At 43.2% G+C, this 27,565-nt stretch overlaps 1 protein-coding gene across 1 annotated transcript in view; it reads left to right on the top strand.

Annotated features, from left to right (window-relative positions):
* The window catches only part of sobpa (sine oculis binding protein homolog a), a 65,030-nt gene extending 51,189 nt beyond the window's left edge, over positions 1-13,841 (top strand). The window contains exons 7-9 of the mRNA XM_080414314.1: positions 8,104-10,051; positions 10,883-11,137; positions 13,328-13,841. Of these exons, the coding sequence (XP_080270440.1) occupies positions 8,104-10,051; positions 10,883-11,136 (2,202 nt within the window). The 3' untranslated portion in view covers position 11,137; positions 13,328-13,841. The remainder of the gene's footprint in view (positions 1-8,103; positions 10,052-10,882; positions 11,138-13,327) is intronic.
* The last annotated feature ends 13,724 nt before the right edge of the window (positions 13,842-27,565 follow it).

Below are 27,565 nucleotides of genomic sequence, written 5' to 3'. Positions count from 1 at the left end.
ACCGAGATATCTCAAAAACTCGGGCCCAGGGGGGCTCCTCTGTGTGTGAATCACCTGGTTGGTAAGAGTGCATGTACCACATAAATAAGACTAGTTCTTACCCACAGCTGGCCTGGGTTCAAATCCTTTTGGCTCTTTGCTGCATGTCATACCCCCCCACCCCCCCTCTCTCTCTCTCTCTCATGGTCATTATCAAAAAATTAAGCAGACATTCCTAAATAAATATCTAAAAATAATAATAATTGGGCCCAGAATAAGTTGTATTGCGTGCCTTGTCCAGCCTAGTCTGACCAGTCGTCTAGCATATTTATACAGTTGTATCGTCGCTGTCGCGCAGAAACCTTGTATCTCCATATTTAAAGCGTCGCACAAGAGTAGCAAAAATAGCAGATCTACAAGCTCACAACGCGTCGCATCGCGACGCGTTGTGAGCTTGTAGATCTGCTTTTTTGTGCTGTTTCTGAAATGTCTTGAAGTGAAAGTGGTTAAGTGTGTCTGTGGGATTTATAAATGTTGAACCAATGAAATGAAAATGTTAACAAGAGCTTCCGTGACTAAATCATAACCACGTTGGATCCTTTTGGAACACAGGTTCTTTTTTTTCCCCCATTTCCTGAAAAGTTAAATTTTTGGAGATATGAGTTCTCCACCCGACAACGACGATTCTGATTTAAGATGACATCAATGTTTGCCAACCTGTTAGTGCAAATAGCCACTGTGTGACAGTCTTCCATTTTTCTCCCCCCAATTTAAGAACTAAGTATTAATATCTTGCATGGTCTATAGCTTTGAGCAAAAGTAATGATGATAAACTAAAATACTGACATTTCCACAGACCAATTGTTTTCGTAACTGTATCGATATCATGACGGCAAGGAGAAGTACAGTAGTTGCAATTTTTCAGTTGGATTCTCATCCAGTTTTTTGTCACTAGCTGTTAGCAGCCCCTGTGAGTGTTTTTTGAAAAGAAACAGCATCATGTCTAACAAAAATTAAGCATGCAAGACTGTCCCCTTAGTGAACTTTACACAGCTTAAAAAGCTCTCCTTCCTTTCTCAGTGGCTGGCGTCCCAGAAATACTGCCTGTTTTGGTCTAGGCTATAACATGGGGGATTTAGCCCAATTTTTATACTTTTTCGTACGAAAATAAGGGATCTGAAAGATAAGATGGGGATCTGAAAGATATTTTGTGCCAGTGACCTCCAAAAGCAAAGATTAGAGTTAAATAGGTTCGCTTTAAAAATGTATATATATTCAAAGATTTGCACACATTTTCTACAAGGCTCATAGATATCTGCTATTTTTTAATAGCCAAAGTATAAAAAATTGTTAAAGTGGTTAAAATGACTGTGACGCTATATTAACTTCTTTTGCTAGGGGCCCCCTGGTACCCCCCCCAAAGTATCCCTGGGGGTCCGCCCACTTAGAGAACCAATGATTTACATGATCACAGAGCATCGAATCACAACGCGTTGTGAGCTCGCCGATCGGTGGTTTTCGACTCCTCACGACTCCGACTTTAGACCAAATGCCAAACTTCCTCATTCACCGCGATCTCCTCAACTTCCCAACCTCAAACCTTCTGCCCTCTGCAGTCTGCATGTACTGTACTCGCCATCTCCCCAAAAAGCATCTTCCTCCTCTACAACCTGTTGGAATGTGAGCCATCCTCTATACCTCTTCATCCTCTCCGTTCGGAAAACAAAAACCATTAACCCCGGTGCGGCCTCGTAATAAGCTCCCCTCAGCCTCTCTCTCTATAAACACCACAGGGTGTCTTCTGGGCATTCTCTCGCCAGCCAAAACTGTGACCTAGTTTCCCCGCTGTGTGTTGTGCTGTTACTCCGCTAGCATGCAAGGTACTTATAGACAAAGTGGAACGGTGCCATCCGACTGAGTGATTGCTCGAGTTTTTTACTAGCTCTGTGTGGTTCGGGAAGTGAGGCGAGAGAGAGAGAGAGAGAGAGAATTAAAGGACTATAAAGGGTGATTTTAGTTGCGCGGCAGTGTGTTGCGCCCCGGAAAATAGCTGATCTTCAAGCTTGTTGTGAGCTTGCTGTTTCTAGTGAGCGACACCCGCATGCAACTAAGTATACTGGACCGCTGGCGTAGCGGTCCAGGCACCTAGGCTGCAATGCAGCCTGACAGCGCGTCACGGGTTCGAGTCCCGATCCCGACGGCCTTTGCTGCGTGACAACCCCCATCTCTCTCTCTCCATTTCCTGTCAGCCTACTGTCCTATCTATAATAAAGGCATAAAAAGCCCAAAAATAAATCTTATAAAAAATGTAATTAAAGTATACCGGGGCCTTAAAACCATTTGAGCCCATGGGGCGCCGATAACCGAGTGGTTAAGGCGCGTTCGATTCCCGGGCCCGTTTGACCCCTGCTGCATGTCACTCCCTGACACTTCTCCCCCTGTTTCTTGTCAATAAAGGCCCAAAAATCCCACAAAATATATATTAAAAAAAAACAACACTATGCCTATTCTGGGGGAAACATTCACCAAAAATAGCAGATTTGCAAGCTTGAGCTCGTTGGCTATTTTTGACGAATGGTATTTGGTGCAGAGACGGAAGAAAGCGGTCAAAGTGCAGCCGTAACTCAAGTCCGGTTCTCCAAGACCAGAGAGGGGTTTAAGTGGTTAATGTCACTGCGGAAGATGATTGCACTCGCATAGGAGGCTCCGTAATTGTTGTAAAGGCAAACGGTTTAAACCACACCACTGGGCTGCCGGTTCGTTGGCCACGATGGAAATAAATGACCGTAATTACATTCAACTGCAAACATCTGTGTGCGGGGAGCGGGGAGACACAGAAAGAGAGAGAGAAAGAGACAGAGAGAGAGAGAGAGAGAGAGAGAGAGAGAGAGAGAGAGAGAGAGAGAGAGAAAAAAGCATAACTCCATTAGGGTAATGCACAGTGAAATTTTCACTCGCAGAGCAGAAAGTCGTTAAGTGCTCTCCATCTGTCTTCCCAGAGACGAGGGAAAATTTTCTGGACATTTATTATTTAAAATACCCTGGGCCCAACAGCCATTATCAAACTCAACTCTCTCCAGAGCACGTTTTCGGGGGACTTTTACTTAGTCACGGCTCGTTGAATTGTCCACTGCTTAAAGTTTAAAAAGAGGGACGATCCAAAAAGTGACATCTGCGCGTCACCTGTGTGGTTCTGGTTCTTTTGAACCAGAGGCTGATCCCCCATCGCAGTTTAGGTTTGAACCGAACAAGTCTCTTGTCCTGATTATTTCATTTATTTGTTTATTTTTTGTAGAGGTTCTGCAACGAGCTGCAGCTGTGTCGTCATGTGGTGTATTCCAAACATTCTACGCTTTTTAGACACACAAATGATTCGGTTTCTCACGACAGGCATTTTGTCTGGATCATTGGTTCTCAAAGTGGGGTCCGGGCATCCCCAGGGGTCCTTGGGGGGGTTCCAGGGGGTCCCCAGCAAAAGTAGTTAACATAACATAACAATCATTTTAACCACGTTATCCATTTTTACGTTGGAAATTCAAAAATTGCAGATCTACAAGCTCACAAGCTTGTACATCTGCTATTTTTGAAAATATGTGAAAAATATTGAAAATGTTCTGGTTTTTTTTACATAATCTTCTCTTCTGGGGGCTGGCACAAAACCTTTTCAGATGGGGGTCCTCGGCCAAGTACATATCAATTTGGGGGTCCTTGACTTGAAAAGGTTTGAGAACCGCTGGTCTGGATTGTCAAAATGCTCCGAAAGTGGAGGTCGATTCCACTTAGGAGACAGTGAAACCACTTTTCTGTTTTTTTTAGATACTTTCATTCTTTGAGAGATACGGTGTCTGAGTGAAAGAGCACCATTACAGGGTCATTCAGGACACGCCTTTAACAGGATGAAATGCCCCGTCTCAAAACCAGTGGTGGACTCTTAACAAAGTACATTGCTGTCGGGCAGAAACCTCTTCTCTCCATAGTTTAACTTTTTGTGTTTTTTTTGTTGTAAATGAACGCCCTACTTGATCATACTACAGCGTCACACAAAAGCATCAAAAGTAGCAGATCTACAAGCGTTTCGAGCTTGCAGATCTGCTACTTTTGCTGTTTTTTTATTTGGATCCTGAAAAGTAACAGTTTTGGACCTTTGAGCTTTCCACCCAACAGAGACGATTTACTTGAGTACTGTACTTTACTGTACTGTATTTTTTGGACTTTTGACTCCAACATTTCTAGGAATGGAAAAAAGATCACTTACGCCCTATTTCAAATGTAGTGAAAGTAACAGATCTACAAGCTCACAATGTGTCGCAATGCGATTGGTTTTTGAGCTTGTAGATCTGCTACAGTAGTTACTTTTTTGTCCACATTTAAATGTTTGATCTTAAAAAAGAAAATGTACTTTATAATGTGTCCTTTTGAATACTACCCCAGTACTTTAACTCAAGTTCAAAATTTGACAGAGCAACTTTAACTCGTAGTGGAGTAATATCTGACCAGGAGCATCTATATTTTCACTGAAGTACTGGGGGCTGAGCACTTTGTCCAGCACTCCGCGACCGCGAGTGTCCGCAAACAGGCACAGAGGATACTATTAGAGTATACTGTCTGTTGCCAAATAAACCCGCAAAACCAATAAACCTGCATGCGGCAGGATGCTTAACCCAATCAATCCGGGAACGCATCTCTGTCATTTTAGACGTCTTTGGCTATTCAAAAAATAGCAGATATACAAGGTCATAGCTATGAGCTTGTAGATCTGTTATTATTTGAAAAATCGTGAAAATGTGTGCAAGTCTTTGAATGGATATTTTTTAAAGCGGACATTTGTCAATTGTTTTTCCCAGGGACCTCCAGAAGCAAAGATTTGAGTTAAAATGTTGTTTCCAAAAAATATATGAATTCAAAGATTTGCACAAATGTTCAAGATTTTTCAAAAATAGCAGCGCTACGAGCTCGTACAGTATATCTGCTATTTTTTTAATAGCCCAAAGTATAAAATAATTGCTATATCGCTCAAATCTAAAAATGACACACAGGTGCGTTCCCCGGTCTAAATGGGTTAAAGACTTTATCCCCCCCCCCACCCCCTTCCGGTTGTTGCATCCCTCAACTTATTAACATTCAGCAGGGGGGATTAAGGGTCCGCGTGATGGATGGATGTCGTTGAGGAGTCTGACAACTGATTAATGCCTTAATTATCTGCAGCCTAGGACCTGACACTCCTCCAAGTGCTGACAGAGTGAGCTGTGTGTGGCCTGACGAGTACAGCGCGGTGTTCGGGTCTCGCCCACCGCTATCTGCTCCAGCAGGGTCACATTCGTTTCCTTAAATACTCCCTCCCCACAGTGGGGTAACTGAGTACATTTACTCAAGTGCTGTACTTAAAGTAACATTTTTAGGTATTTTTTTTTACTTTACCGGAGCGTTTCCAATTTTCAATGCTTTTACTTCTGCTCCGCTACATCTCAGAGGCAAATTATTATGCTTTTACTCCACTGCAGTTATTTGAAAACTTTAGTTATTAGTTACTTTGTAGATTTTGATTATTGTTACAAAACATACATTAACCACTTCAGCCCTATTTAAACTTTGGCTATTTTCAAACGATTTGAAACCTGTGAAATGGGACATTCTGCATAATGAGTAATTTCAACTTTTGGTACTTTAAGAACATTTGATACCAATACTTTTGTACTTTTACTCGGAATACGGGACTTCTACTTGTAACAGAGTATATCTACATTGCAGTATTGATACTTTTACTCAAGTAAAACATGTGAGTACTTCTTCCATCACTGTCCCTCCCTCCCCAAAGGGAAATAAGCTTTTTTTTGTCCCGAGGAGGAAGTATGTGTGAGTCTGGTGAAACAGGGACGTACTGGGCCTCTGCACCTTACAGTGACTGAAAAGAAAAACTGAAGAAAAACATCTATGAACTTCTTTTAAAAATGAAGGACCTTTCACTCCACAGTACATAGTAAAATCTTAATTTTACCACTCAAACCCCTATATCGTCACTGTCGGGTGGAAACCTATATGTCCAAAACCGTTCTCGTTTTTTTTAATTATTAAAACATTTGTGTCACACTCTTGTATGATGAACTAAGGCGTTCATTTACGAAAATACATAAAATGTGAACATTTTGGAGATACAAGGTTTCTGCCCGACAGCGACGATACATTTCTTTGACCGGGGTCCCCCAGTGGTCTATACTTTGGTCCCCTCTTTTTTACCTCTACGCCAAATCTCTTTCGACGAAAGTCCGCCTATTATAAAAGGGACGCTAGGGTTCATGTGGTTAATGTGTTAATTAAGCACTTAAGCCCTGTATGCTTCACCAAGTGTAGACCCCGGTAAATGAAGTGTGTAGGGTTTAAATGGTAAAGGAAACACATTTCTCTATTACAGCGCTGCCTGCAGTGACTGCCGCGTTGGTATCTGCAGTTTGTTGTTAATAAAATGTGCTCCTTGCTCCATTGAAATGTTGATTAACATTAAAGGACCACTTCACCCATTTTCCAACTCATATAATTGGTCCTCACTAATGCTCATGGTACCATTTTTGTCAACTCGGTCTGTGTCTCAGAGGAGGGCTGTGGACGGTTCAGAAACCTGCCTACCAGTGACATCATCGATGGGGAAATCCAAGCTAATAGAAACTGCCGGCTTTCTATTCCTGGAAAGTTAGCACGCTATAATAGAATCCATTGTTCTCACATTATTTAAAAATAATAATAAAACATTTGATATATTGTTTGAAATGACCAAACCCGCCTACCAATGATGTCACTGGTAGGAAGGTTTCTGAACTGTCCACAGCCCTCCTCTGAGACACGGAGTAGACAAAAATTGTACCATATTATAATGAACATTAGTGAGGATCAATTATATGAAGAAAATGGGTGAAGTGGTCCTTTAACAATTTTCTAAACAAAGCTACCTCAAGGTCTCCACATGAACCCTAGCATCCCTATTCTGGGTCTATTTTTCATCAAAGATGCTTGGTGTAGAGCTAGAGGGAAAACATTGGGGGATTGGGGGATTATTAAGAGTGGTTAAGAGTGATGCTGTTACATTGCCCATTTAACACATTTATCACATTTTCCTGTTCTCTACAACTGTAGGTCATTTAGAAAAGGACTTCTCAGTTCTCTTTCTACTGTGTAATAGTTGTGTTGTGTTCATGTCCAGACGGTTTGGAGGCTGAGCTCCTGCTTAAAAAGAAAAATAGCTTAAAGTAATACTCGAGTTTCGTGTGTCGTTACTTAAAGTAGCACTTCACCCATTTTCAACCTTATCTTCATATCTCCATTCTTCACTAATGTTCATTATAAGATGGCACAATTACCATCTACTCACTCACATTGTCCCATTGGTGGGCTATAGACAGTTTAGAAACCTCCCTACCAAGGACATCGATGTTGATTCCAAGCTAACAGACTAATAGCTGCTAGACTACAGCCCTGCTACATCCGTTCTCTTCCTGGAAAGTTAGCACATGAAATAGAAGCCATTGTTCTTGCATTAAAAAAAGAAAGAAATCTTGTTTGAAATGGCCAAACCTGCCTACCGATGATGTCACTGGTAGGCAGGTTTCTGAAATGCCTACCATTGGCAAACGCTCTTACAATGAGCTTCAGTGAGGATCAATTACATGAAGATACGTTTGAAAATGGGTGAAGTGATGCTTTAAAGTTTCGGATACCGCGTGATGCCCGGTGTCACGTGCCGATTTTCTGCGCGCGACACCGACACACAACTAAGTATAAATCGTCTCTGTCGCGTGGAAACCTCATACGTCCAAAACTGTTACTTTTCGGGATTCAAATTCAACAATAGCAAAAGTAGCAGATATAGAAGCTCAAAACGCGGCGCGAAGCGACGCGTTTTGAGCTTCTATATCTGTAGATCTGCTACTTTTGATACTTTTGTGTGTCACTGTAGTATGATCAACTAGGCCTGGGCGTTAATTTACGAAAAAACACAAAAAGTTATATATGGAGTAAAGCGGTTTCTGCCCGACAGCAACAAAATCTGACTTTAGATTGCATTAATGAGTTGTGTATTTGTTGCGCGCTGGGTGAGAGTTACTGACGCCTTCTCGTGTTCCATGTGTTCTCCAGGTGTGTGACTGGTGCAAACATATTCGGCACACGAAGGAGTACTTGGACTTTGGCGCCGGGGAGCGCAGGCTGCAGTTCTGCAGCGCCAAGTGTCTGAACCAGTACAAGATGGACATCTTCTACAAGGAGACCCAGGCGGCCCTGCCCGGGGGGATGTGCAACCCGGGACACATGGTGGGTGCGCCCGGGGAGGGGCAGGCCGAGTGCGGCGGAGGAGGGGTGCAGCTCCTCACTCCGGAGTCCTGGGGGACGCCGCTGGGGGACCCCCGGTGCAAAGCCCCCTCGCCGGGGGGCCCCGCTCCCCCCTCCACCTCCTCCGCCGCCTCGCCCTCGGACACGGGCACCGTCTGCTCCCCCTCCTCCTCCTCCTCGGCGAAGATACCCACGCCCCGGCCCCACGAGAGCCCCACCCTCCCGCCCCCTCCCCCGCCCATGCCCCACGCCCTGCACCCGCCCATGGGGGTTCCCTCCGGTAGCCCCCCCATGGTGATGACGCCCCGGGGGCCCATGCCCCTGCCGCTTTTCATGGAGCACCAGATGTTCCAGCAAATGCGCCCGCCGTTCCTCCGCCACCCTCCCCACGCGGGCGGGCCCAACAGCCCGCTGTCCAACCCCATGATCCCCGGGATCGGCCCGCCGCCGCCGCCCCCGAGGAACCTCGGCCCCCCCTCCAGCCCCATGCACAGGCCCATGATGTCTCCGCACGTCCACCCCTCCGCCAATCACAACCCCGGACAACCCTGGCCTCCGTACCCTGGCTTCCACATGCCCGGCATGCCCCCGTTCCCCCCCGTCAACATGATGCCCAACGGACCCCACATGCCCCACATGCCCCACATGCCTCCCATGATGAACTTCGGCATGCCGTCCCTCGCCCCGCTGGTGCCCCCTCCCACTCTCCTGGTCCCGTACCCCGTCATCGTACCCCTGCCGATCCCCATCCCCATCCCCATCCCCATCCCCTTTCCCTTCAGCCCCAAAGCCTCCAGGGACAGCAGCAGCCCCATCTCCAGCGCCCCCGAGCCCTCTGAACCCTCCGCCTCGGGGCCGCAGTCTCCCGGCTCCTCTGGAGGAGACGCCGTGGACCGGAAGGTCGGACCAGCCGTCTCTCCCGGTTTCTCCGAGAGACGCGGCAGGACAGCGGTGGTGGACTTGACGGTAAAGGCGGAGGACGGCTCGGGGGGCCCGTGTCTGTCCGGCGGTCCCCACGGACCGATGGACGGGGTGATCGACCTCACCGTGGGCCAACGCTCGTGCCAAGAGCAGCAGCAGCAGGTCATCCAGAGGATGTTCCCGGGGGTCCGGGTCAAGGAGGAGGAGGCGGACGGGGAACCGAATCCCATTCCTCCCCTCCTGCCCGGACCTCCTTGTGTTCCGGCCGTGGCCGGGGGGCTGTTGTGGGGGGACGGGGGGGAGGTGGGTAAGGACGAGAGAGGAGGAGGAGACGGGGCCTTTTCGCCGGGCCTCTGCTCCGAGGAGTCGGACGGGGCCGCGGGGAACGCTAACGCGCCGGAGACGTCCCGCTCCTCGCCCGGCAGCGACGACAGCTCGTCCTGCAGCGTGGAACCTCCGGGAGGGCCGCGGACAGACCTCCTCCCCGCCCAGCTCTCCTTACCCAGCAGCACAGCACGGACCCAGCCCCAGCATCCCCTGCCCCAGCACCCGCACTCCCTGCCAAAGCTCCAGGCTAGCAGCGCTGCCCCGTGCAACGTCATCGTCAACGGCACGGGGTGGCACGCGCTCCTCGCGCCTACTGCTGCTGCCTCTACTGCTGAGCCTCCTCTCGCGGACCGAAGAGGAGACGGTAGAGTAACAGGCGGAGGAGAGGAGGAGCAGCTGGCGGCTAACGGCGAGCTGGAGCGGGAGGCTCTCAAAGAGAACAGCTGCTCGGTGACGGAGTGGGACCCGGGGAAACGGGGCGCGGCGGGCGATGAGGCGGCGCTCACAGGTGAGTGGTAGTGGTGCTCCGATGTAATTTTTTATTTAACCCATTAAGACCTGAGGCTTCTACAAAATGTCTTCTAAATCCTAACAGTTTTTTTTTTTAAACCTATGTTGCTACATCAGTGGTTCTCAAACATTTTTTTTTCAAGGACCCAAAATGATATGTATTTGGCCGCGGACCCCCATCTCAAAATATTTTGTTCCAGGGACCCCCAGAAGCAAAGATTTGAGTTACAAATGTTCGCTTAATATATTCAAAGATTTGCATTAATGTTCACGATTTTTCAAAAATAGCAGATGCCGCGCTATGAGCTTGTAGATCTACTATTTTTGAATAGCCAAAGAAATCTAAAATGTCACAGAAGCGTTCCTGGTCTTAATGGGTTAAGTAAAAGTAGTATATGCCACAATGTAGAAATAATCTGTTACAAGTCCTGAATTAAAAAATGTACAAAAGTATTGGCATAGAAAATGCACTATTAGTACTTATGCGGTACTTATTATGCAGAACGACCCATTTGCCGTTTCACATTTCACATCTACAAGCTCACAACCGTTACGACAGATTGTGAGCTTGTAGATCTGCCATTTTCGAATAGCCAAATCATGACGAATGATAAATGACGAATGTATGTTTTGTAATAACAATCTAAATCTACAAAGTAACTAGCTAAAGTTCTTAAATAAACGTAGTGAAGCAAAAAGTACAACATTTGCCACTGAGTTGTAGTGGAGTAGAAGTACAATACTCAAGTGGAGTAAAAAAGTACCTCAAAATTGCACTTGGGCACAGTACTTGAGTAAATGTACTCTTCCCACGGCCCGGCACGCACAGGTGAGGGTAAGCCGATCCCCGATGATGACGGCCTGGAGGAGGGGGGCGAACACGGCTACTTGCTGCCGCTGCTGCCCGCCGGCGGCGGCTGCGTGGTCATCCAGCCCGTGCCAAAAGTCGGCGGCGCCGGCGGCATCGACAAGACGGCCATCCTGTCCTGCTCCATCAGCGCGCCGCTGTCGGGCTCCGGGAGCCCCGAGCTGGAGCCCCCGCTCAAGAGGAGGTGCCTGCGAATACGCAATCAGAACAAGTGAGGTGAGAGGTCACTCATACACAGTGGTGGATAAAGCACTCGAATGTTTTACTTAAGTAAAAGTATCAATACTGCAATGTAAAAGTACTCTGTTACAAGTAAAAGTCCGGAATTTTACATTCAATACAAAAGTATTGGTATCAAAATGTACTTAAAGTACCAAAAGTAAAAATACTACCAGTAATATGTTTGAAAATAGCCTAGGTATAAAATAGGGCTAAAGTGTTTAATGTATGTTTTATAATGTAATAATTCATATCTGCAAAGTAACTAGTAACTAAAGTTTAAGTACAGTAAAAGTAAAAGTACAATATTTGCTTCTGAGATGTAGTGGGTAGAAGTAAAAGTATATACAATTGAAAATAGTCCAGTAAAGTAAAAGTACCTCAAAATTGTACTTAAGTACAGTACTTGAGTAATTGTACTTAGTTACTTTACACCACTGCTCATACACGAAGTCCTTGTTATATGTTTCATTTATTCGCACAATAAAAACAGTACATACGGTAACAATTGTGAAAAGACACAATAAGTGCAGGTGAGAAAGTAAACCCATATAGGGCTAATATGTTGTAAATTGAACAAAGCAATCAAATATAAGACACGACAAATTAAAGTTGTGTGTGTGTGTGTGTGTGTGTGTGTGTGTGTGTGTGTGTGTGTGTGTGTGTGTGTGTGTGTGTGTGTGTGTGTGTGTGTGTGTGTGTGTGTGTGTGTGTGTGTGTGTGTGTGTGTGTGTGTGTGTGTGTATGCAGAAGGAGGGCTATATTATATGGAGAGGCTTGATTCATCAGGCTGGCCCTCAATCTATGCTTAAAGTTACTGAGTGAAGATGAGGAGTTGGCAATAAGTTAGTGTGCATTCCAGACTGGAGAACCTCTGTGTTTAATGGAGAAGTGGCTATGAGTTCAAACCATTCAACCATGTTCACTAGATATTTCAATGATTTGATTGGTTGCTGACACAGACAGACAGAAAGGGCGGGGGGGACAAAAAAGACTGAGTGAAATATGGATGAGTTTGATTGGTTGTGCCAGTGTCCAAATAAAATGTCTGATTTCAAATTAGATTTGATATACTACATACAAGCTGAAACGATCAGCTTGCCTGTCATTGCAGGGTTATTGTGCTGACAACGCGCTGTTGCGCGACGCGTCAGGTTTATAGGCTCTCTCTCCCTCCCTCTCTCCCTCCCACCCTCCCCCTCTTCCCCTCCTTGTCTCATCACATCCGTACTTTGTGCATCCCTCACTCTGCATCATGTAACGGTTTACCTTTCAAATGGACATGACATTTTGATTTGGAAGAGAATGTGTCGTACGTACACTTGTACAGAGAGAAAAATATAGGGCTGATAATGTGCATGCCTTTTTTATTCTTTTCTCATGCTATTTTGAGTTTGATGAATGTCATTATATTCTTAACTGAAGCCAGAAACATCATTTATGGAATATTGCACTGCTATTAATCCGTATTATATTCAGCATTCACTTTAACAGAATATCGATATAGCGGTACATTGATTGACAGATTACCTCTATGGACTGTATAATGAAAACAGATTTTCTTTTTCTTTTTGTCAGCCTCAGATGACAGACAATCACTCATTACAGCCAAATAGAGCAATGTACGTTAAATGTTAGTTTCTGTCTGTCATACCTACAGTAACACAGACAAAAATACACACATGCTGGGGGTGCAGATGGCCTAGTGGTCAAGGCACATTCCACATATGCTTTAATGTAGCGAGCGAAGGACAGCGAGCTGCAGGTTCGATTCCCGAGCCTGATAACCTTTGCTGTGTGTCAAGCAATAAAAATAGAAAAACATGCACACAAACACTTTCTCTCTCTCTGTCTTCTGGGGGTTCGTGTCAAAGGGTTTATTTTGCACAACTCAAATCATTAATGTAATGCACAGTGGAACCTATTGATTGAAGTGAGCAAAGGTTTCTGGGTAAGGTTACTGTGAATTAAAACAATATCATTCATATTACAGTATATATTATATTAACATGCTGTATTACATTAATTAATAAGGAACAAGAATGAATAAGGATATCTCGTTCTTTATTTTAATCACGGTGTTTTTTAAGATGTGGATTTTGGTGTTTCAGGATTACACGCATGGTTCTTGTAAGTACCTAAGTAAGTACCTGTCTTTAATTCCACTCCCTCTCTATTGTCTTGCAGATGGATGCTCTGAGGAACGCTGTGCCATCAACGAAAACGTAACCCCACCCTCCCTCCTGCCCGATCGCACGCCCACCTGCCACACCCCGTTGCCACACTCTCCTCGCCACAGTCCAGTCTACCAGCACTCCAAAAACAGCCTATAATATGACGCCCGCCGGGTGAGAGTCCAACCAAACTTGTTTAATGTGTAACATAGTAGAAACAGAGAGGAGGAGGGACTCCGTTGTCTGTTTGACAGACGTCCAGAGCGTCCGCTCTGTGATGTGAATTCCTTGCGCTCTCGACCACGGGAGGCCTGTCTGAGAAGCATCTTTGGACTAAAAAGAGTACAATACAGGAGCAGGACTTTAAGCCTACTTTTCAACTAATTTAAAGACTCCCAGCCCACACTGCCCCCTAGTGTCCTGTCCTGGTCCACCACCCTCCCCTCCAAGCAAAGCAAGTTGCTCTGTCATGTCTGTTCTTGTGGAAAGGAAACGCACATGGATTAGTGTCCAGTACTCCACTGTGTCTCAACGTCCGGTCCGGTCCGGGGGGCCCCGCCAGGGACCCGTTTACGGGTCTGTAACTCTGAGAGTGTACGAATGGAACCCAATGGAACCGCCTTTGGGTTCCATTCGCACACTCTCAGAGTTCAAATAACTCTGAGGGGATTTTCGGAAAGAAATTGTATCAAAGAGATCAATCCATGAAAAAGTAGTTCAAGCCATGTGCCACTTTTTGTTGGGGGCATACAAAAAAAAGTGTCTTTAGTATTTTTCTTTGTTTGTTTTTTTAAGTTGTACATTCTTATTTGCACAACTTGTAGCTACAGCATAAACCAGAGTTCACAAAGCTTCAACTGTATACATTGGAAAAAAGCCACAAAACAGCAGAAATCCCATGCTGTACCATTGCTTGTCCATATAGCCAGACAAAATGGAGTTGCCAACCCAGTCTTGCTCTTGCCTAGTTGCCGGACAGTCGGAGAGCTGTAACTCTTGAGAGTGTACAAATGGAACCATTTGGTTCCATTTGTACGCTCTCAGAGTTATGGGGGTCCTAGAAATGTTCTAGTTCTAGTATCTATGTTGACTTTAGATGTCACCAGATGTACTGTGGGTACAGATCTCAGATACTCTGGCAACGCAAGACTCTTGCCAACCTCACATCAATCCCGTTGGGTAATAGTGATGGGCGGTACGTGTCAAACATGGCGTGTGATATATTAATGCAGTTAATGGGTTATTTTTTCAAAATGATTAAGAGTGAGGAAGATTAAACCAAGAGTCGGGTGTTGTAAATGCAAGCTCCCCATTCTGAACACTAAAGCTACAATCCGTAAGCTTTCTGTTCGTTGTCTCCCTCTCCCAACAGAGGGTTAACTGCAACCATGTCCAAACTACGGTGTCCAATCCGGTGGTCTGTTTCAAATAACTTTATCGACATTGTCAGCCAGTAAGTCGTCCTACCTGACACCAGGGTCTCAATGGAAGCGTAGGGAGGCCACCTTCCAACCACTGCAGATGTACTGCTTATATTGTATTAACATACCGTTGCTGTCCGGCAGAAACCAGCTAACTCCATTTATCCCCTTTTGCATTTTTTTCCATAAATCAGTGCTATTGAACACCCTTTACGTCTGTGTGTTGATTAAAAAAATATTGAACCAATGAAAAGTATTAAAAAGTGCTTCTGACAAAACCAGCTAACTCCATTGGATCCTCACACTTTCTGCTAAACCAGCTAAATCCACCAAAGGGGGGTGGAGTTAGCTGGTTTTGCTGACTCCAGGCTCCACCCCCTTTTGACCTCCTAACTCCACTTTTTGTTTAGTTTTAGTCATATCCTGAAAAATGAACATTTTGGAGTTAGCTGGTTTCTGCCGGACAGCAGAGATACTTAAAATGATGTTTTATTCATTAAAATAAGTCCCGGATTGTAGCTTTATGGATCCTAATGAGTCAGCAGGGTTGAGGTTGACAGGGTAGAAATTCACCAGCAAAGTGTCGCTGTCGGGTGGAAGCCTTGTATGTCCAAAACCTTTACTTTTCAGGAAATGGGGAAAAAAGAACCTGTTCCAATGGATCCAATATAGTTATTATTTAGGCACAAGCTCATAATATTTTTCATTGGATAAATATTTATAAAACCCTGCAGATGCCCTTAACCACTTTCACGAAGTAGGGCATTAAATTACGGAGAAAAAAAACACATAAAAGGCTGAAATATGGAGATACGAGGTTTCTGCCTGACAGTGACGAAATAATGATACTGTATGTGCGTGGAGTCATGCAATCGTTACCATGGAGATCATATTTGACTTGACATAGTCACGAGTGTGTGTGCTTGAACTGCAGACAGGCTAGTGATGGAGAGATTGACCTCGAGCCTGAGGCCCACACACTCAAATATTGAGCATTCATTTAACCCAGTGGTTCTCAAAGTGGGGTCCTTGAGGGGCTCCAGGGGGTCCCCGGCAAAATTAGTTAATATAGCGGTCAAGATGGGTTTAATCACTTTTAACCCTATATACATAAGGCTACGTGAAAATGTGAAGAATTTTGATTCTTTTTTAAACGGATCTTGTGTGGGGGGTCCCTGACACAAAATATTTTCAGGACTGGGGGCGTCTGCGGACAAATACATATTAATTTGGGGGGTCCTTGACATGAAAAAGTTTGAGAAACGGCCATTGCTCTTACGCATGCATTTTTGCAGAGTTTTAGGTGGATGTTTTGCCATATTACTGTCTCCTCTCCAGTTCCATCTGATCCAGTTACACTGGCCTGCGGGCTGGGATGGATGGCATTGAACAAAGGCAGTATTTACTTGAGACTCTCCCTTGGAGGGAATACGTTGTACCAATCAGTGGTGGAAGAAGTACTCGGATGTTTTTTTTACTTAAGTGAAAGTAGCAATACATTTACTTGAGTTTAAATACAAAGGTATCGCCATCAAAATATGCTTAGAGTCCCCAAGTAAAAGTATTAAAAGTCTTCTAAATGAGTCAGACTTTTCGAAAATAGCTGACCCACAAGCTCGACGCGTTGTGATTTTGTAGATCGGCTATTTTCGAATAGCCTAAGTATAAAATACAGTAGGGCTTAATTGGTTAATGGATGTTTTGTAATGAGAATCTAAATCTTGTAACAAAAGTTACTAGATTTACATACTTTAAATACTCAAATAGACAAGTACTTAAAAAATACAGTAAGTAAATGTACTTTGCACCACTGGTTGAGAATACGCTGTACCAATGAAAGACAAAGTATTATCATGATGCCAAAGGCTTCTGGTGTGTGTTCAAGCCCAATCATCCCTTAAACGTGTCATGTTTTCAATAGAGGAAAAAATGAAAAACTTTTGTTGCCAAAATAATAAGCTCTGATTTCATCCGGTAACGCAATTGGACACAGAGGAGAACGTTGGAACGCAGTAATACCCCCCCTGTCATTTCACTCTGTCATTGTTCATTTGACACAGGCGTACAGCGCTGCTGTATATGTCCACACCAGATGAACCGCAACACTGTATTTAAACAATAATGCCAGGCAAGTGATACAGTTTCACATGCTTTGTCATCGCTCCCGTAATTGTTTTTGTTTTATTTCATGTTGTCACGACCACTGTACATTCTTTGCCTTTTTTTTAATACAATTCAACCTCTCTCTCTCTCTCCCTCTCTCTCTCCCCCCCCCCCCACACACACACACACACACACACACACACACACGCACGGCACACGCACCACCGCAAACATGACGCACACTTTCCAAATAATAGGTTTAACTCGTGTGTGCCAGGCAGGTGTAAGCAGAGAGCAGCCCTGCACAGGGGGAGAAAAAACCTGAGTGTTCATTTACCTCTCTCTAGTGCAAAAGCAGACCCTTACGGGTCCATTCTTATACTGTCAGAGTTAAACGCACGCCAAGTATTTTCCTGTGGCGTTTGAGATGAAAGAGTGTTGACTCAGAGAGTGAGCAGCGTGTGCAACCCTATCTGTTGCCTGTTAGTCAGGCATTTAGACTTGAGCTCGTCCGGTGCCAAGGCCCGGCTTTAATGTCGCTTTAATCATTGCCCTTCCACTGTGTGCTTCACTTTCCTCTTTTTAAAAAAAACCAATACGCCCTTTTTTTCACTTTTAGAAATTCCGTTGCCCTCTTCAGTTTCTTGCCCGACTTCTCGTGACAGATATTTCTTCTCTCCCCCGTTTTTTTGTTTTGCCTCAAGAATGAACGTAGACGCACATGTGTATAAAACAGGTCAATGTACTTTTTTTAAGGACAGTAATGGCACCCCAGTGTTTATTTTACTCTGAAAGTGTCAAATTGGACCCACAATGGTCCACTTTTTACGTTTATCCAATTGCAACTCCCAAGTGTATACGAATGTAACCAAAGGGGGCCCTTAAGATAGGACCTACGGATGTGACGAAATGGACCCGTACCGTACGGTCCATTTGGTTACATCCGTACCCTCTCGGAGTTAAAATGAACCGTGTAAGTCAGAACCCAGTTCCATGTCCTCTCTCTCCACACTTTCACTGGGCCTTAGCTCCTGTAACTCAATGCATCGACACCCAGGACTGATGGAGTCTTGAAACTGGACACTACAATTTGTGTCTGTGTGCGTTTCTGTCGACAGATGTGTGAGTCATACAACACTCCCGACAACGAAACTGCTCTGTCCTTTGTCTGATAGTGGATAGGTCACAGTTTCCCTGTTTGTTTTGTGTCTGACCTGTGTCGAAAGTTCTACCCAGTCCAGTTTTGTCAGAGTTTTGAGGGGGCTTTTTGGACAGAGGAACGCTTTCAATCTCTTTCCACTCTCCACACGCAAGGGAGATGCACGCATAGTTGTTTACGATACAGCTTAATCTGTGTTGGTACTTGGAAATGGTATACCCAGTGGTTCTCAAAGTGGGGGTCCGAGGAACCCTGGGGGTCCTTGAGCAAAATGACTTAATGCAGCATCAGAATCAGTTTAACCACTTTGACCCTATGTACGTCGACTATTTGAAAAAAGCCAGTCCACAAGCTCACAACGTGTGGCGCGGTGTGAGCTTGTAGATGTGCTATTTTCCAAAAATCTTGCGGGGGAAAATTGAATATCTGAAATATTTTTACAACAGAAATCCTGTATGGGGGTCCCTGGCACAAAATATTTTCAGATGGGGGTCCTTGACATGAAAAGGTTTGAGAATCACTGGTGTACTGTATCAGCTTATTAGCCCTGAAACATGACATCTGTCATACCATGACAGAAGAGCGTCATGTGAACCATGGCTAACAGCTTATCTGTGTTGGACATGCAAATGGTATGTATGTTTTACAAATGATTATGAATGCCTGTTCTCTGTGTGGTTGTTTTTGGACCACGGTCTCTTTGACGGCAGACAGACACACGCAAATCTCCAGCATTCCTGTTAACAAGACGAACTGTAGGCCTTTGGTCAACGGCCGGAATTATGCAATGACAACTATTTCAAACCCCGAGACGAACGGTCCACAAGACGAAACAATGACATGAAATGGCGTTGTGTTACTTTTTTGGGAAAAAAAGAAAAGAATAATAACAGAGAAGTTGCCTTAACTCTTGCTTGTATAATCTCTACAGTTAAGACAATGATGCTTGCTTGTAAAGACTCTCACCCCCCTACACTTTGTACAAAATGAAATATACAAAACAAAAAAACAACAACTTTGTTATCTTGCTAGTGTCAATGTATAGATGATCAGCTTTTTCTGTATCTTGTATGGACCGTCACAGTTTTTGCTAAGAAAAAAAAAGAGAAATTCTGAAAACTCCCCAGCTCCTATTCCCTTAACATCCAATCTGTTCTACGTTTTAACTTGTGGTGGACTGTCAACTTTTTTGTGTACATTTTATAGTATTATTTATTGTTGACAAGTTTTTTGCATTTGCAAATAATGAAAAGAGAGAAAAAAAATAAGATTGTTTGACCTGAGCATTCTATTCAAGTGTAAATGCCTGGTGAACAGTGAAATGCTTTTTTTATAATTAAAAATGGGAAAATGGTGGTATGAGGAGATTATCCTTGTCTTTTTCTTATGACGTTGTAACATGTAGGCTACATGACACGTGGCCAAAATTGCTTTGGAAAAAGAGTCATTTTTTTGTGTTGTAACAGTATTTGTTTTATCCAGTGAATTGCTCATGAAGACAAATAAATATGAGGCACACACTGCTCCGTTTCCCCTGGCTCATATCTGTTCAAATACACTGAACATAAACACATATTGTGCCCATAAGTGTGTAGCAAATTGTGTACACCAGGGGTTTTCAACGTTTTCAGGCTAGGGACCCCTTAGCTGAGAGAGAGATGAAGTAGAGACCCCCCTCTCACTATATACTGTATAAAATTGTGTTGCAGATTAAACCTTTTCATAGATTTCATAGATAGCTTCATAGACTTGCTAGACAGCACTATCATCAGGGTATTTTCAGACATGTAAAACTCTCAGTACTTAGTAAACTTGACCTTTGGCTCTGTATACTTGGTCTCCTCTTTTTCCCTCTACACCAAACCTCTTTGCCCAAAATAGCCGATCTACAAGACGTGTTGTGAGCTTGTAGATCTGCTATTTTTGGCTAATGTTCACCACAGAATATAGAGATGCTAGGGTTCAAGTGTGTTAAAAAAAGGTTCCTATCACACAAAAATGTGGCCCCCTGTAGTAACTCTGAGGACCCCCGAGGGGTCCCGGACCCCATGTTGAAGACCCTTGGTGTACACCATTTCCAACAGGTGGGCCGGGGCAATACCCTCACGGACCACCACTGGGCCCCGGCCCACATGTTGGAATCACTGCAGTGTATAGACTTTTGGAGTAAACTGTAGTCTGGAATCACAATGCTGCTGTAAAATCAAACAATATTATGTTCTCCTCAAACACCCCAAACAAACCAAAACCACAATTATGAAAGTTCTATGCATACTAAACTTCAAATGGTCACTTTTTCCTGGAATGTTACTCTTTCTGCATACTTAAAAAGAAAAAGAAGAAGAAATACTGCCAATGGAATCATACCTTTAAAGGACAACTTTGTTTTTTTACAACCAAGATTTATATTTTAGCTTGTAATTAAAGTAAATAAAAGATGAGTGTTAATTTTTTTTCATTTACTGCTTTCTATAGTTTTAGCAATTTTTGCGATCTTTTTTTACAGTGGGCGGGGGCATTTGGGCAGGTGGCTAAATATGTATTTTTTTACACGATAACCCGTCGATTTCTTTATTATTATTTACAGTAGCTCTTCTAGCCCCCAATAACTCACATCTGGCAATCAAAGACCACGGGACCCTCATATTATGCATATTAGCATATTATGTCCCACAAAATTATGAAATTACATGTTTAAGCAATAACAATCACCATAAATGTATAGACTCAGTGGGGTCCCTACTAGGGGCTTGACTGTATTATATGTATAGTGTAGACAATGAGTCATTTTGGAGGTAAACTTACCCTTTAAAGGGGGATGCCACACATTTGATAAGAATTCATTATGCTATTTCTTTAGAACAGTTTGTGAGTATGAATTGTGAAAATGCAAAAATTGTTATAAGCAGTAAAACACACAAAAATAAGAATAGAAAAGATGCTTTAGAGGCATTGATTATCAAGGCAAAAAGTTAAATTTACATTTCAAAAGTTCTTTAATACTCTTCATAACACCATTTTTTTAATCATGAATGATATTCATAAAGAAACAACTAATCAAATATTTATGGCATTGTCATTAGCAAAGCATTTGAACTTTGTTATACTAATTAAAGGGCCCATTTAAAAGTATAATAGCCCACCAATTAATAATTGAGGAGTCATTCGTTATCTCACAAAAAAAATCAAAAACTGTCACAAAATTGTGTTATATGATGATGTAATATAGTAATATGGAAACAATGAAGACAAAGGGATATTACTGTGTAGTTAATGGACTTTATGAAGAAAACTAAGTAGGCATTTAAAGGATGCAGATTGTTTTGTATTTATATAATGCCCCTCTTTTAGAGCTAGGCAAGGCATAATAGATTTTATGTGACAACTCTATGTATTATTTTATTTATTTTTTCAATTCAAAAGACTGATGATGGGATCATTTGAATCTCTCTGTAGAGGGGGAAACGTTTAAGCCTGTGGTCTCTCACACCATCTTGTGGCTTCACAGAATATTACAGTCCTGAATATTGAAGGGAAGTGAATTAATGTAGTTTTCTGTGTGCTGTTAAAACATGGAAGAATGAGCAACATTTTTGCACGGCCTTGTTATGTTGATTTTGCTATATATCAATGTTTATAACCATAAGAATTCATAAAATGCGGTTTGTGACAAAAACAGGTCATGTTTGTTAATGATGATCCTGCAATGAACAAACATGACCTCAGAGTCAGAAGGAGTGCTGGTGTGTGTGTGTGTGTGTGTGTGTGTGTGTGTGTGTGTGTGTGTGTGTGTGTGTGTGTGTGTGTGTGTGTGTGTGTGTGTGTGTGTGATTGTGTGTGTGTGTGTGTGTGTGTGTGTGTGTGTGTGTGTGTGTGTGTGTGTGTGTGTGTGTGTGTGTGTGTGTGTGTGTGTGTGTGTGTGTGTGTGTGTGTGTGTGTGTGCCGATCTACAAGCTCACAAAGTATAAATCAGGCATTATGACTCCATTACTGCCTGCCAACATACATTTTAGTCGACTAAATCAACTGTAGATTTAGTCGACTAAAATCCTATGATATTTAGTGAACTAAAACTACACTAAAAGTAAAACATTTCAGATGACTAAAATATGACTAAAACTACATGGAATTGTATTCACAAGACTATAGAATAAAAATAAATCAAAATGTCCTTCAAAATGAACACTGCGGTTTACTTGAAAACACTTTGGGAATATCTCAAGTCAAATGGGAGGATATTAGATCTCCTCTTGTATTTTTATTTTTATTTTTATACGTGATTGAACGTCCGTGAGGAAACGTGTCCTCTCTATTTGACCCATCCTATGAGCAGCAGCACATGGAGACATCCTGTCGCCAACATGTACTCTTAGTGTTTTTGGTGAAGGAGAAACGACTCCACACAGAAAGGCTCCAAGTCAGGTTTGAATCCAGGACCTTCTTTGCAGTGAGCCAACAGTGCTAACCACTGAACCACCATGCCACCCCTGAAAACAAAGAAGCCCTCAGTTCTAACATAATGGAAAGCATTTGCTTTCCAAATGTCTGATATGGGATTGCATCTGCACAGACGGGTTACAAAAAAATAGAGCGATCTAAGGCAGTGGTTCTCAACGTGGGGCCCCCCGTGGGCCCCCAGGGGTCCGTGGGGGAGGTTCCCGGGGGGTCTGCAGCTGAAATGAAAAATGGCTATTTTTATCAGAATTTCATGGTTATCATTCTCTATACCAACAGTAAACAGTAGGCAAGGCAAGGCAAGGCAAGGCAAAGGCCATTTTATTTGTATAGCACATTTCAACAACAAGGCAATTCAATGTGCTTCAAGCAAAGGAAAACACAATAATGCAATGCCATTAGGATGCATAAAACAAAAGAAGTAAAAAATAATCATAGATACAATTACAGTGCAGAAGAGAAAGAAAGAAGAAAAAAAAAGAAAAGCAACTCAATAAACTCAGTAAAGGAATTGTGGGCCAAATCACAGACCATTATTGGACCAAATCATTGTCTGACATTAAAAATGTTCTTAGAAAATGTTCTCTGCTCTATGTCGTCTCTATCGGATGGAAACACAAACTGTTACTTTTCAGGATTCAAATTGAAAAATAGCAAAAGTAGCAGATGTCGATCTGCTACTTTTGATGCTTTTGTGTGACGTTGTAGTATGAAGTAGGGCATTCATTTACAAAATAACACAAAAAGTTTAAATTTGGAGATAAGAGGTTTCTGCCCGACAGCAACGACATCAAATTGGGAGTCCTAGAAAATCACTGGGATGGCGTCATGACTTTGGTCATCTCAATCCCCATGTGTCCGGGAGGGGTGTGGGCACCGGCTTCCCTCTCCCGGCCTGACCCGACATCTGTGCCGCTGCGCCGATGTGTTTGTTATGTGGGCACCAGCTTCCCTGATTGGCTAACCCGACCCATCGGCTTCACTAATTGGCTGAGCCTTGCGTCACGTTTGTACCGCTTCGCCAATACAAGTGGCGGCGCGTGAGAAACTGTGAGATAAGCCTGAGGCTCCAATTTGTCAGACAACATGTACAACGACTACATCAGATAGAGGGGGTATTGCACGAACGAGTGGGCATGTATTCCGGACTTCGGAACATGTTTGAAACATGTTTAGAATTGGGTGTTTGTTTTGTCTTGAATAGCTACTGAAATAAAACAATGCTTTATTTTGTGTTGCCCTGAGGACTGAAACTCACTGACTCCAATTCTTCCAGTAATGTCCCTCAAAGGTCACCAGGAACGGGGGCGCAGCTACGTTGCAAATGTATCATACAGCGTGAGACAAATTGCAGGCAAGACAACTCATCAAACAACTCTGTTTTGGAGTAGAATAGAAGCTTAGGGCCTGTAAGGTGGAGAGAGAGAGACAGAGAAGACAGAGAGAGACAGAGAGAGCCATTTCTCTTCAGGTTGGGTGGAATTCCACAGGGGGGGTCAACAGGATAAGACCTGCCCACCAAACTATGTTGACTTGTCTGGGGAAAGGTTATCAGAGGTCAAAGTGAGAGGCCAGGCTGTTGTTGGAGGGGTCAGGGCAGATAGGAGGCCGTAGGCCTACTGCTGGAGCTCAGTGCCCTGGAGCACTGTTTCCCAAACAGTGGGTCGGGACCCCATGTTTGGGTTGCAGGCCAATTATATGGGTCACGACTAAATATATATTTTTTTGTTTCCTACGTAAAAAAAAAAGTACATCTCTTTTCTTTTCAAAAGATTTTTAAAAGTTTTTTTTTTTTTTTTAAACACAACTTTTCATCAATTAAAAGCAACTCCAACATTTGTATTTGTTTTAATGAAATTATTAATTATTTTTAATTAATTAAAATGAAAAATAAAATAAAAAACCTTTAAGAGGTAGTGAAAATAGAATATCTATAAGCTCACAACGCGGTGCAAAGCAACGTGTTGTGAGCTTGTAGATCTGCTATTTTCACTAGTTTGGGTAACGGGGGAAACATCTAATTTCTCTTTTGGGTCTTGAGCTAAAAAGTTTGGGAACCACTGCCTGAAAGAAATAATGTTAGCTCAACTACGCCCTCTGTTGGAGGAACAAGGGAAAATGGCAGCATTGCTGATACAATAATAGATATTATACCAACAATATTTAGTATTTATGTGCAAATGGATGGACGCAGGTACCTGTACATTTTCATAAATTGCAAACAATGGTTTTATCAGGAGCTGTAACATTTTGCAGCACTTTAGCACACACCTATTATAACAACTTTTTTATATATCATCCTCTGGGAATGTATTCATTTATTTAGAGAGAGAGAGAGAGAGAGAGAGAGAGAGAGAGAGAGAGAGAGAGAGAGAGCGAGAGCGAGAGAGAGAGAGAGAGAGAGAGAGAGAGAGAGAGAGAGAGAGAGAGAGAGAGGGGGGTGAGGGAGGAGAGAGAGATAGACAGAGAGAGGAGGGTGAGGGAGGAGAGAGATAGAGAGAGGGGAGGGTGAGGGAGGAGAGAGAGAGGAGGGGGTGAGGGAGGAGAGAGAGAGAGAGAGAGAGAGAGAGAGAGAGAGGAGAGAGAGAGAGAGAGAGAGAGAGAGAGAGAGAAGAGAAGAGAGAGAGAGAGAGAGAGGGTGAGGGAGGAAAGAGAGATAGAGAGAGGGGGTGAGGGAGGAGAGAGAGAGAGGGGAGGGGTGAGGGAGGAGAGAGAGAGGAGGGGGTGAGGAGGAGAGAGAGAGGAGGGGGTGAGCGAGGAGAGAGAGATAGAGAGAGGGGAGGGGTGAGGGAGGAGAGAGAGGGGGGGTGAGGGAGGAGAGATGAGGGGAAGGGGTGAGGGTGGAGAGAGAGAGAGAGAGAGAGAGAGAGAGAGAGAGAGAGAGAGAGAGAGAGAGAGAGAGAGAGAGAGAGAGAGTTATGCTTATGTACATGATATCATGGTCAGAAGTAGGCCTACATTAACACTCATGTCAGTGTACGTGGTTCTGCCACGAGCACAGGGCAGAGATCATAGTTATACTGTAGTTGCCTGAAGGACAAACTGAACCATAACAAGATAGGCTGTACCAAAACAATAGCTATTAGGCCTAGTGGAGACACCTAGGCTCTTACAAGCTGTCAAATATCATAATGTATTGTAGAATGTGGTGGGAAAAAGTACTCAAATGTTTTACTTAAGTAAAAGTATCAATACTGCAATGTAGAAGCACTCTGTTACAAGTAAAAGTCCGGAATTCATGATTTACTTGAGTAAAAGTACAAAAGTATTGGTATCCAAATGTACTTAAAGTACCAAAAGTAAAAGTACTAAAATGTTTTCAAATAGCAGATCTACAAGCTCACAACACGTCACGATGCGACGCGTTATGAGCTTATAGATCGGTTATTTTCAAATAGCCTAGGTATAAATTAGGGCTAAAGTGGTTAATTTATGTTTTATAATATCATAATTTATATCTGCAAAGTAACTAGTAACTAAAGTTTTCAAATAATTGTAGTGGAGTAAAAGTACAATATTTGCCTCTGAGATGTAGTGGAGTAGAAGTAAAAGTATTGGAAATTGGAAATACTCAAGTAAAGTACAAATACCTCAACATTTTACTTAAGTACAGTACTTAAGTACATGTACTTACTGTACTTTCCACCACTGGCTGTACCAAAACAAAAGCTATTAGGCCTAGTGGAGACACCTATAGGCTCTTACAAGCTGTCAAATATCATAATGTATTGTAGAAGTATTATAAGTGATAATATAAAGGTTAGATATAAGCAGCCATATAACTTCTTCCTCAAGACAGAGCTCCACTTCTTGACTGCATGTGACAAATATAAACACATATTAAGAGAAGAACACTACCCTAAATCATTGGTTCTCAAAGTGGGGTCCGGGGACCCCCAGGGGTCCTTGAGGGAGTTCCAGGGGGTCCCCAGCTAAATGATAGATTAGGCACCAAATGGACCCTTATGGGTCTGTAACTCTGAGAGTGTACAAATGGAACCAAATGGACCCATTTGTACACTCTCAGAGTTAAATTGATATAGATTTTACAATATAAATTGCGGTCCAAGTGATAGAAATGCCATTAAATGGGGGTTGTAGCCCTATTTAAATGCATGTCAAACTGGGGGTGCTTGAAATTAAAATGGTGGAGAATCACTGCTAGAGCCGTAAAAAATCTTCTCTTATGGGGGTCCCTGGCATATCTTTTGAAATGGGGGTCCACGGGCTAATAAGTGTCAATTTGGGGGTCCTTGACATGAAAAGGTTTGAGAACCACTGCCCTAAATTCACAAAAATAACAATATGTAGCAGCCTGCCACAACATGAGGGACAATGGGTGAACACTGTCTACTACAGTTAATAGACTAATGTCATTTTGCATAATGTTTTTCCTTGTCTTGTTTGTAGCCTATTATATTCTGAATAGGCTATGTATTATTATTTTGCACCATACTGTATGCAATGCTTTGGCAATATAAGAACGCTTGTCATGGCAATGAAGCTATTTGAATTGCTGAGAGAGAGAGAGAGAGAGAGAGAGAGAGAGAGAGAGAGAGAGAGAGAGAGAGAGAGAGAGAGAGAGAGAGAGAGAGAGAAATACTTCAAGCTCACACAGTCACACACAGACGGGAGGAGTGTTGCCATGTCTGTTTTATTATAAGCGACTTTGGGCTTCTGTAAAGTTGCTTGTAAATATTGGTAGTTGCTTATTTTGAGCTTCTTTCCTAATGTTGTTTAAAGCAGTGGTTCTCAAACATTTTCATGTCAAGGACCCCCACATTGTATGTATGTGTCTGCAGACCCCCATCTGAAAATATGTTATGCCAGGGAGTGGGACGTTATATTCCACATTTTCCAAACTTTCTTGGCTATTTGAAAATAGCAAATCTACAAGCTCGAGCTTGTAGATAATGCTCTTTTCAAATAGCCAATGTAGTATGTTTAAAGGGCGAGAAGGAAGGGCTCGCTTCTTTTGGGCTTGTTTTCATAGACCCTGGTTGCTTATTCCTCTCACAAAACCTGGCAACGCCGGGGAGGAGTGTGCGTGTTTAGCAGTGTGTGTTTGTGTGTGCGTGACGTGTTGGTGTGCGATCGGTGTGTGTATGTGTGT

Source organism: Gymnoscopelus braueri (genome assembly GCF_963280865.1).
Source record: "Gymnoscopelus braueri genome assembly, chromosome: 19".
NCBI classification, from domain to species: domain Eukaryota; kingdom Metazoa; phylum Chordata; class Actinopteri; order Myctophiformes; family Myctophidae; genus Gymnoscopelus; species Gymnoscopelus braueri.
This window is presented reverse-complemented; position numbering and strand designations above follow the sequence as displayed.